Raw genomic sequence first — 12547 nt, 5'->3', positions numbered from 1 at the left:
TAATGAGGATATATTTCTGTATCAGTTCACCTTAGTAAGTGGCATGATTCTTATACAACAACAATTTTTAAGTTTACAAAGAAATTAGTTTTCCTCCATTTTCTCGACAAAGAAATTAGTTTTCCTCCATTTTCTTGACAAAGAAATTAGTTTTCCTTCATTTTCTCGACAAAGAAATTAGCTTTCCTCCATTTTCTCGATAAAGAAATTAGTTTTCCTCCATTTTCTCGACAAAGAAATTAGTTTTCCTACATTTTATCGACAAAGTAATTAGTTTTCTCTATTTTCTCAAAAATTACGCATGAGCTTTTATACTCAAATATATCACATTGTTCAGCTCTATAAGCTCTATCAATTGGAATATATTATCTTCAGAAAAAAAATATTAAATGTGAATAATATTATTAAAATTTAATTTTTAATGTGAAACTTAAATTTTCTTAATGTTATGTATTTCTTTTCCTTTCTTTGAAAAATCAAGAAATAGGATTTTCACGATTGTCATCCCAAATATTGATCCTTAATCTGTTCCACATGTCATTACTTTTTTTTTTTCTTTCTTCTGATGATGAGCCTAAACATGGTTTAAAAGTACATATAATTTTTTAGTACTTCTCTAAGCATTAATCCTCAATGATGTAATGAAATCTTTAATTTGACCTTTTGCAGTGTCTTTGGCCCTAGGCAAACACAAATCAGAACATAGAGATGAACCTTATTAAAAAGAGGACATTTCTGCATTTCGGTTTTTATAAAAGGATAAAATGAACGAACATGCTAGTGTAATATTAGCTACATTGAGTTTCATAAAAATTTCACATTAAAGGGTTCAATAAATATTTTCCAAGATATTAAAAATTCCATATTTCTAGATCAATAATTAATAATATTATACATAATACATATATTCCATTAGTAGCATCCTTTTTAATTATTGTAGCAAACAGGAAACTTAATTGGCTGTTGATATCGTTCCTGGTGGTTAATCTAATTAATGGTGTTGGTATTAAATGACTGACTTGTTTACGTCTTAAATACTTTAAATGATAATATACCTGACCACTGAAATTTGTTATTGATATGTTATGAAAGTACTTTACTTAACAAGCCAAACTAACAAAGTTCATTTCACCTTACCTTTTTGTGCATATGCAATAGGTAATATATATTGTACATATATACAGTATATGTAAGTCAATAATGTAAAGAAATGGTCATTGGAGCAGAAAGAAATACTTACTATTCTAGACAGCGATAGGTCTCCAGTTGCGAAACAATTCATTTTGTTTTATCGTATTACTTTACATGATTCTTTGTTTCTTTCAGCTTGAAGAGGAGAGGATCCTTAGCAGCGGTAGAACTAAAATTCCAGGGCTGAAAACTCGAATGGAACTGGCGTGGCACAAAGAAAGAGAGGAACAACAAAGACTTCTACAAGAAACATCGACACTTGCTCGTGACCTGCGACAAACTCTGTTCGAGGTAATGTCTCCAAATTAATTTCTCTTCATTAGTATAATTCGTGATGAATAAATATAACTATATATCATTAGAATTGATTTTCTTATTATTTTCTAATATTATGCGAGGAGAAATTAAACGTAAAATTAACTCCGTATTTTTAAAGAAGAAATATTCTGAACTTTCAATTTAACCATATTGTGTGAGAAAAGAAAATATCAAGTTAGGACACAATAACGAACTTAGAGAAACCACTGAATCTTTATACATTGACAGGTCTGAAACCAAGGAAGGACTAGGAGGAGGGAGCTCCCTATATTTTTCTTGCCCTGTTTCCACACGCAATGCGTCATTATGTGCTATATTGGTACAAGAAAAAAAAATACAAATTAGACGCTTGAAAGAGACGTTAAATTTAATATCATTTTAATCCCTTTAAGAAAACACAAAATTAAGAAATATAGAAAAAAACAACTAAGAAACTGATAGATTTGGAAAATACCGAACATTTGACACGGATTTCTTGGCAATTCCTCAGTGATATCATAGACAAAACTAGCGAGTGGAATTGAATTACAGTAATTGTAGTAAGCAGAATGGTGCAAAACAAATATGGATTTAGAAAAGACCGATGTCAGGTAAGATACGACAGAAGCATCAAAACTCATGAATTCCGACTGAAATTGGAACATTTTTTTTCTGTCTAAGTAGAGTCTAGGAGCATCATCTCATACTCCAGCTGACAATTCAAGACTTCAGGCGATAATGCGTGACAGTAACGTAGTTTCCATGGACGAAAATTCAACTCTTCCTTCAGAACAGTTCGGATTATTTGTCGAATTGAATCATTTTCGCGAGATGTCTCGTCTTTGTGATTTTTGAGAACTTCGAGTGAATACTTCCTCAACCACTTGCACATTTTCTTCTGTCTTGGATGTTGAGAAGCGACCACATCTCCTAATATCTACTGCAGAACCTGTGTCCAGATCTTCAAATGGCAACTCCTTATGGTATTTGCATCTACTGAGGCACAAGGTCCTCTCTCTGCTTGTACCAATGACTGCCATACTTCGTGCCAGGATGCCAACTTCACGCAAAATTAGATATTGTACTATGAGCCACCAAGGATACTTGCAATAACATAAATGAAATATCATGTAATAAATTCTACCATTGTAAAGAACAAATTCCTTTTTGTTTCATGAAAATTACTTAAGTATTTAACAAGTTATAAACAATTATCAATAGAAAGTTAATTCCTGCCTACCCTGTATTTCATAAACAACCCTTTAATTTCGTGTTACTCGTTTATTCTGAAAACGTCCAGAAGGGGTAGTTTGTTCAGAAGAACTTGTCAAAAATTACTCAGATAATTTTGTTCGTATTTTACAAATAAACACAATAACAACCCTACAATATGGCACATGTCATTTCAGGTGTAAAACCAACAAGACGTACTTTAATCTTGGGGGTAAGATTTCTTGGAAGTGTTTTAAGAACAACTATTGTACACTTCGTAATTTTTGTTCATATATCATAAATAAATGTTTTAGGAATTACTGCAGCATGATTAGATTTTAAGGTTATAAGATTGCTAAAATATTTTTGTTTTCATCAAATAACCGAAATCTAAAGAGAAAAGCGAAATTTAAGAAGTAAGATGCAAAACCGCACAAGTCCACTTCTGATCGAAAATAGTTAAGACCAGGATAATGTTCCTTATAATGTCGTGCATTAGGTCCAGTGCAAAACAACATAAATTTCCATTAGAAAGTTCTTAGAATCTGATTAAGAAAATGAGAGCATTGCAAAACAGAACTGATTTTCTCAAAACTGTGTTCGTTGGACTTTTGTGGTTTTGCATCTGATTTCTTCAATTCTTTTCCTTCACCACAGAAAGTAATTTGAGCAAGATAGACTTAAAAAATAAAATATTGCTCTTACATTATTCTTGTCCTAGTTTAGTTTTATTTAGTTTAGAAAATGCTTAAATGAAAGAATATTTAGTCATATTATAATTAATATTTTAAGTATATAATGCAATTAGGAAGTACTTTAGGCAGTAGTTGTAGACAATCTTTTTACGTTACTAGCAGATAAAGGACAGCTTATTTAAAGTCATCTAAAAATTAATCTTTTCTAATCTCGTGTTATTGATATATAGAAGGGTTTTATCTTAACATATGTTGAAACAAATAATAAGTTTTTTTTTTTTTTTTTTATTGTAGGTAGAGCGTGAGAGAGACAAAGAGCGACTGGAAAGTAAGAGAAAATATGATCAACTTAAGAAGACGATGGACGAAGAACAAGATGAAAATAAAAAGAAAGTTACAGAGGTAATTAAACTTCTTATGATTTCAATGCCTGTAGACTTCTTTCTGATAGAATTTTAAATATAGGTGCACAGTGTTAAAGAAGGAATTAATATACTATATATACTTTTCCAATGCTTGCTATTCACACACGCAGATAATAAATTTTGATGTATATGCTAGCAAGAAAGAGCTTAAAAAGATTAAGAATATAATGTGTAGTTAATTTGCTGAAATCTTATGTAGGGTTAAAGATAGAGCTTCGGAGAAATTTCCTTGAACAACGCTGACAATACTTGTTATTTGTGATAAATTATATATTTAAGAAAAAGTCGTAATACTGGGAATTATATGTGGAACATACTGCATGTAAGCAGAATCCATATTCAATTCAAAGTACTAAGGGCGGAGGCTCGAGCCGAGTGGGCCAGCCATCTTCTGGCTGCATTATTTCGGACACTTACTTGCTTAATACATCAAGATACAAAAAAAAAAAAAAAAAAAAAAAAAGCTGCATAGTAAATACAATCGTGTTTCACCATATGCAATGACTTTGGCGGAATTACACACAGAACGCAGCATTGTACAACCTCTCAAGACCACTACCATTACCGGTGCTAGCAAATATCTTCGACTGCTTCAACTGCTTCGGTCAGTACAAATGATGCAAATATGACATCATAGCAACCTTATGACTCACCATTGTATTTCTTATATCACCTCTGATTTTATTCTTCAAAGTGGTCATAAATTCTGTAACCAAAGGCGGTTTACTTGAGTTGTTTTCAAAGAAAGATGATTCAACTGTATAATATTTTAGAAGCTATGGATTTTTAGGGCTAACAATTACTTGATTTTTAACTTTCTCCATTTGTAATGGGCATGCACGAATGAAAATAAAGTAAAACTTGGAAGGATCATTAAACGAAACCTCATAGAAGAAATGAGAATATCATAGGGATACACTTTCCCGGGCGATGAAATATGGAATATAAAAAAAAAATGTGCCAGGTAACGGAAATGTCTGGCAGTCTTACCACGAAACAATGTCGTGTTCATCAGTTCTACTGTTCTTCGCAGTCTTTAAATCCACGATCTATATCCCAGTTTCACGACAAGGCATTAAGTTACATCATACTATCCACAATCAACAACTATAATTAAAGTAAGTCAGGGTATGTATTTGTCGCATCCTGTTAAATTAAGAAACAAATACTTACTTAATTGACATATTACAGTTAGTTTGTTTTAAGTTTTAAAAAAAAATCAGTTTGATGAACAAGGTGTCCTTCGTAGAGCAGGTTAGTGACTATAACCCGTAACTGAAATTAAGATACTGTCATACAACTTAGTGTAATAAGAAACATTTTGCTCAAAGATTTGTCAAGAGAAAAAAGTGCAATAGGTCACTGAAACTGTTTTGGTTCTCAATAAATAAAAAGTCGCATTAAGTAAGCATCAACTTCCTTAATGTAATTACCATATTCTGTAACAGAGTCTCCTTACCTTTCTTTTTAACAGCTTCAATACGATCTTCTGGAGCTAAGAGATGCACATGCAAAGTTACGAACTACCAATGAGAAGCTGCGAAAAGAAAAAGACCGTTTTGAAAAAGAACGAGAAGAGCTGAGGCAAGTTGTCGCTGGAAAGAAAAGAATGGAAGCGGATGAGGACAGGAAAATCAACACGCTGCTAGAACAGGTACATTGATAATGACGTGTTATAATTTCAGGGTAAAAGGAAAAGGGATTGACAATTCCTAAAATTACTAGAAGTTAGCTGAAATATCTGGGCCGATATTAGTAGGTAGTTTATGATCCTAGTATTTGAAATATAAATTGTTAAGGTTAGTGTAAAGGGACAAGTTTTGCCGATAGATGTCATTACAATCTTCCTATCTATCCCATGTATTTTTTACCTTTTACGAAAATTTACAATTTCTTTTATAAATTTCAACCTAGAGACTTCAATTTTTTAGAGAAGGAACTTCATAACCTATTAAAGGGAACAATCAGTGCCGATTTTTTATTTAGAATTTTCTTCATTGTTGAAACAGCTTCATTGTTAAAGATTTGGATATCTATTTCAACAATCAAGCCATTTCAACAATGAAGAAAATTCTAAATAAAAAATCGGCACGGATTATTGACTTCGATAGATTATGAAGTTCCTTTTCTAAAAATTTGAAGTCTGTAGGTTGAAATTTGTAAGAAAAATCGTGAATTTTCGTGAAAAATAAAAATATACATGGGAGAGATACGAAGACTGTAGTGCCATCTATCGGCAAAACTTGTCCCTTTAAACCAACCTTAATTACATAACGCATGTAATAGTACTGAAAATGACAATAGTGTATAATAGTGACAATAGTGTAGTACTGTAAATATTCAGTACTTTTTATCTAACCCTATTTCATTATATAATGCATATTTTTCTTAACACTTTTGCCTAATTTCTGGTCTGGCTGAAGGTTATGATGAAGTTGACACAAATCAAAGGCCAAAGATGAACTTCGATATTGAATTAAGAATTAGTGTTTCGTTATCATTTATTTATGATATTTCTGAATAAATAAATATCCTTTTTTGTGATGTTGATATTTGTATAAAGATTGATAGGTGAAATGGAAAAATTGATCTTTCAGATTTATTCAATTAAAACTAAATCTTTATGTACAGCGCATCGTTTAAATTCTTTTTAAACCGTTGGGTAATAATAATGCAATATTTGCAGTAATCTACACAGTATTTGCAGTTATATTGTTTATATTATTTCCCACCGCTTTCACCTACAGTCATTATTGAGAATCAGCTATTTGTGTTACTGAAGTAGTTCGTACACATCTGACTTGAACAAGAAATCAATCAATCTCCTCTATTATCATTCTCGTAAAAAGTTCTGATAAAGTTCTAACATTTATACTTGTTCAGTTATATGTAAGGATTCTAGAAGACAGTATAAAAATACATTCCATTATTTATTCCGTTTGTTAAAGATTTTTATTGAATGTTTGCAGTGATAAAGAAATACTAACAATATAGTTTCATAGAATTGATTTGAGAAACTTATTTCTGTAATTTCAAGTACTATTTTAACATTCTTAAATCTCCTCTACCTTAATCCGGCTTCCCTTTCGCTAAGAATCTTGTCTGTAGTCTCGCACGAAGTAAGACAAATAACAATGAACAAAAAATCAAGCATATGTACTCATATATTTTTTCTTACACGTATGGTAACATGAAATAAGGTATTTTAATAATAAAAAAATATTTAATTGTAATTAAAAAAAAAAACAAATTACATAGTACAACTTTTCGAACTAGCTTTGAACACCTTCGTCTCAATACCTAATTGTATGTTCATTTCCATCATACAAATAGTAAAATATCTGGTATATAATCATTTGAAATATGAAAACTTTTTTATTATATGTAAAGATTGCTAATATTTGTAATTAATAAAATTGATTTCACAATTGTAGGTTGAGTTAATGATGAAGCTGGTTCCAGATTTATTAGCTGAGAAGAAAACGAAAGAAGATAAATCAAAGAAAGCTCCTGAAAAGAAGACTGAACCTTCACCAACACCTCCAAGGAGAACTAAGGTAACAGTTTACTAGAGGATCGAGTATGTTTAGTATTTATTTTATTTCATTATTTATTTATTATGATACTCCTATGCAAATTAGAAAGGAGGACATTTTTTGTAATTTTTCGTTCTTTAATTTTACCGTATTTCTTCGAATCTAAGGCGCACCTGAAATTTCACCTCATTTAAACTCATTTTAAAAATGCTTCGAATCTAAGGCGCAGAAATAATGTAAAAATGGGAGTAATTTCGATAATCATTTTCTTACCAGTAAAACGAAGTGTTCATTGTTCGTGAGCAATTACATCTTTCTGCAGTCTGTCATTGTTGTAATACAACCAATTTTAAGCAAATTAGTTGTAACTACCACTATTAAAGACTGTTATAACCTACGTGCAATGAACAAATATGTATCTTTCAGTACATGCATCGAATCCAAGACGCCATCAAATCTAAGGCGCACCCGAATTTTGGACGTCTAATAGCTGACAAAAAGGTGCGCCTTATATTCAAAGAAATACGGTATTTATTTTCCTAAAGCAATTTAGTTGTTTTCCACTTTTCTACTTATTTCTCGTACGAGTTATTATTCATCATCAATTATGTTACTTTATTTATTTATTATTATTATTTTTAACTAGTAATGTTTCTACATTAATCTATCTATGAAAATGACAATGTTTCCATATAAATACGCCTATCTAAATGACAACATTTCCACATTAATATACCTATTGAAACAGCAATGTTTCTAGCTTACTCTACCTATTGAAGTGGCAGTGTTTCTAGATTAATCTACCTATCGAAATGGCAATGTTTCCACATTAATCTACCAATCTAAATGGCTATGTTTGTAAATTAATCTATCTATCGAAATGGCAATGTTTCTAGATTAATTTACTTATCTTCACCTATCCAGCAATTTTCATATACTGATGTAATCATATTAGATTGCTTTCTTTTTATACTACTCTCATTTTAATCTGTCTCACTGTGTTGCAAAAATACCATAACTATAGAAAACATTACTTTAACTTTAGTTCCACAAACACCATTGGTTAAATTTGTATATTGCATGCATGGATAACAAAAGTAATTATTAGTTCATATTTTAATCATTATTCAGTGTGTTTTATTTTTTACATTTCAGTATACAAGTAGCATATTGTCTGTGCTATATTGTTCATGAAAAAATATAAATTTTATCATCATTATTGATTTTATTTATTTATCTATTTTCTCTTATGCCACATTAACATTATGTTTCTTTTATATTTTCAAAGGGTCCACGATCTCGCGAAGCTTCACCTTCATTAGAGAGGAAAGAGTTCAATAGAGGTTAGTGTTTAATCTTATTATTGTTGGAATTACGCTCACATTTACATGCTCCACCATTTTCTATTAAAAGAACTTAAAACGTTTTCTTTAAATATGTTATTTGAATATTGGCATTATTTCTATTTGGACAAGTGTGCAAGAGATCTTGTCCATCTTCGTATTCAATTTTGTTGTTTCTACATATATACTAAAAGTTTTATATACGATTGTAATTAAACATGATCAACATACATGATTAGTAATCATGTCTTGCTATAAACATAAATTCAGCTTGTAGCAAATGAATATACTGCTTGAACAGTGTGCTCAGGTTCTTTCAAGTCACGCATTACATATGGATTAATATTTTGGGGCAACAGCAAAGCTCGTAAATGCATATTGGTATTGCAAATAAAGAAATAAACAAATAAATAAATAAAGCTCTTATCTTATCGTTGGTGCAAAGCTAAAGGATTCGTATAAAAGAACGTTTTAAAAAACTTTGTATTCTATCATCACCACTTATATATCACATGTTGACCTTTCCTAAAGAAAACTTAAACAGCAGAATTAAATGAAAATAAATATCATACACGAAAAAAGAAAAAAAATATTTCTAAATGATACTTGATAGTGCATTATTACATTTGTAAAGTCAAGGTATAGGACAACTAGAATATACAACAATTCTAGTGCAGTACGGAAAAAATTTAGAAAGGAAGTTACTGAATTTCTGCTTTCTCATTGTTTTTATGCTGTGAAGCAATACCTCAATTAGAGATTGTACATAGAATGAAGAATATTATTCATAACTTGTAATATACAAAGATAATATTAGTCATTATGTATTAGTAGCAATATTGTTTGTAGTAATTTATACTATACAGTGAAACTAAAAATTGCTTTTAGATTGCGGACATGTCATATATTGAACCATATGTTTCGTACGTATTTTCGTACTCAATGTACAAAAGAGGACGAAAATAAAATATAAATGCAATACAATACATATAAAGTTGGGAAAAATTCGTACGAAAACATTGATAATTTAAATAACAAAAAGATAAACCTCAATCACATTTCACAAGCAAACACTATCTTGCTGAACCATCATCAACGGAATCAATTTCATCTGAATGTCGCTTACTTCTAGTAACCAAACAAATCAGTCCTTAAATTTTACTACGCACTCTGTGAAGCTTGTCCGAAGTTCCGTGAAGTTTTCTGAAAGACTTACTGAATATGAAGTTATTTTAATTTTATATTCAGGGCGGACAAATAAGTGACAGACATAGCTCAGTGATAGAACAGTTACCTGAAAAGAGGCGATATTTTTCTGTCTTTTGATATTTTATGACTCGGTTTTATTTCCTAAAAATCATTTCTAGGTTCAACAAATTATGAAATGAAAGAAGCGCTTTGGAATTAATAGTACTTCCTACAATTAATCAACTACTTACTTATTTTCGTTATTATGCCTTTTCAATACAAAATTATTGAAAGCATCAAATCAGTGAAAGTACTAAATTAATCAAATCCGTCAACAGATGTTACAAATATTAAGTTATCAAAAATACTAAATACAACAATTTTTATAATATGTTTTAGATTTACGTAATAAACATAGATTTAAAGTACATAAGAATGTAATCTTATCATATAAGAAGAGAGATTGAATTAAAGAAGATAAGACTATACCAAATTAAACGATTACAAAGAAATTTTAAGAATGTATAACTTGTTACAATAACTGAACATAGTTATAAAGAATACATAAATGAGGATATTTGCGAATAATTACAATCAGGGCAGCAGTTTAAATCCTTATAGGATCTTGGTCAAAAGTTCCTTGGAATAAAATTTCTGTTTGTAAACCTCTAAGATATTTTAGTCACCAAAATCACCAATCACCAACAACAAAAATAAAATATTCCCTTATTATTTTTTTTCACAATAATTTATTAATGATTGGTCACATTTGGGAAGTCTTTTCATAATTTACATAGTTTCAGAAAGTCACGTAATTTACAAAAGTGACAGAAAACTATCAAACGAAGTTTTCAGAACTCATCTGCCTAATATGTTGTCCCTAACTAATTCTTATAATAAAATATTTAAGCCATCTCTTTGGAAAGATAACTGTAGTTCAGTGTGTTTTACTATTTATAAAAATGACATCATAAGAAAGAAAATTAGGTAACTTTTTGCTGGAAAATAATGCAAACAGAAATTTATCTGAACTTAGGTATTTAGAATATAAGTACACTGTTTGCCTTTATTTATATATCTCATATAAACTTGTTCTTCCAGAGCCTTCACTGAGTCCAGAAGAGAGGCAGGCACAGATACAGAACACTCTACGAAGAATGACCGAAGCAACTGAAGAGCTCAGAAGATTCCAAAAGCTTACGGAGGAAGAACGAGATAAAGAAAGGGCTAAGAAATCACAAACTTTCAGAAGGTAAATGGAATAAATTATTTAAGTGTTTACTAAGAGTTAACAGTTTGTAAGCGTACTACCTTTAAAAAAATACTAAAGAAATATTGCATTTGTAGGTACTTCTGTTTTGAGACACAGGTAAGTAGTTCACTGCAGGGTCAGCAATGTTTACTTTATGAGGAATCGCAAGCTAAAACAGGTGAGTGAGTGAGGGAGCCCGACTGCACGAACCACCAGCTAAACTTACCTTGTTCAGTCTCTAAATCGAGACGTTGAAACTCCAGTGAGCGAACGAGAGGAAGATCATCTATTATTAATGAGTAATTAATAATTCTTGTTCACCCTCTATTACATAAATATGAGATTTTAATACTCTGAGAGTATTTGAATTCCTTAAAGGATTGTCTTGTCATAAACGCTACTGCAATAGTAAAACATTTAGTACACTTATCAAAAAAGGAAAAAATGTCACTTCAAAATATACTCAAGTACAAATATATATGACAGAAATCAAAATAATGTTTAAAACACTATTTGTAATATTTATATATATAGCTGTGTTCAATAATAACGATGCCCTGATTGAAATGGCGGATAGCGAACAAAACGTACGTAAACACACGCTGGAGGTACACCAATTTTAATGTCATCAGATTTCATGTTCCAAAAAAAGTTGCCACTTTGCACAGTCCCTCTTAAGAATCTGCTATATACTATGTACAGAAACACATTACTTTGGAATGATATTAGTGTTACTTCACAAATTATATCTTTTTTTTTTTTTTTAATTTTATCAAGCTATTACTAGCAGATTTTCAATATGGTCGCTAGTTTTGATTTCCGTCTAAAAGCAAGAGGTGCGTAGAATGTTCTTGTGACATCATCCACCTTGAAATGTGAAGTGGATTGCCATGAAATAACTTTTGACACAATTTAAATAAAAATCCAAAGCATTACTAATTGAGAACTAAAAATGCTTTCATTAAGTTTGGTGGTAAGTACACAGTTAATATTTTAAATTCAACACTTTTCAAAACTTGTTAATGGTTATTCTTGTTAGCGTTGCATGTGGGGAGATACATCTCATAGGTTAAGTCCGTATCTCGTAATCTAGTTTGCATCGTTGCAAGAGGGTGTAAAAAAGAGAGAAAGAATGGACTGGTTTCTTCATATTCTTTCTTTTTCATCTTCTATTCCCTGTGCTCGTAATTGAGATATGCCCATTGAGCAGGTGATACATGAAAATCACTAATAAAGCGAAGATGACAGACTATGAAGTGCTACAAGCGCCATACTATTTGAATGATTGAGTTGATTTGGAGTTTTGCGTCCCTTTCAGCAGCGAGGCTATATGAGACGGAACCTACTGATTAACGTGGAATCCGAACCACATGAGCTCCCGCCAGGAATCGAACCCAGGTCTCCCACG

General features: G+C 30.8%; 1 protein-coding gene across 6 annotated transcripts in view; it reads left to right on the top strand.

Moving 5' to 3' along the window:
- Positions 1-12547, top strand: part of LOC145683952 (uncharacterized) — a 304183-nt gene that overhangs the window by 256047 nt on the left and 35589 nt on the right. For all 6 annotated transcript variants that reach the window (XM_081755666.1, XM_081755665.1, XM_081755663.1 and 3 more), the window contains 6 exons: positions 1327-1482; positions 3690-3797; positions 5295-5474; positions 7255-7377; positions 8645-8699; positions 10989-11139. In XM_081755666.1, the coding sequence (XP_081611792.1) occupies positions 1327-1482; positions 3690-3797; positions 5295-5474; positions 7255-7377; positions 8645-8699; positions 10989-11139 (773 nt within the window). The remainder of the gene's footprint in view (positions 1-1326; positions 1483-3689; positions 3798-5294; positions 5475-7254; positions 7378-8644; positions 8700-10988; positions 11140-12547) is intronic.

The sequence above is a fragment of the Thermobia domestica genome, chromosome 4 (assembly GCF_964235325.1).
Source record: "Thermobia domestica chromosome 4, izTheDome1.hap1.1, whole genome shotgun sequence".
NCBI lineage: Eukaryota > Metazoa > Arthropoda > Insecta > Zygentoma > Lepismatidae > Thermobia > Thermobia domestica.
The sequence above is the reverse complement of the archived record's forward strand: the minus strand, read 5'-3'. Positions and strand labels throughout refer to the sequence as shown.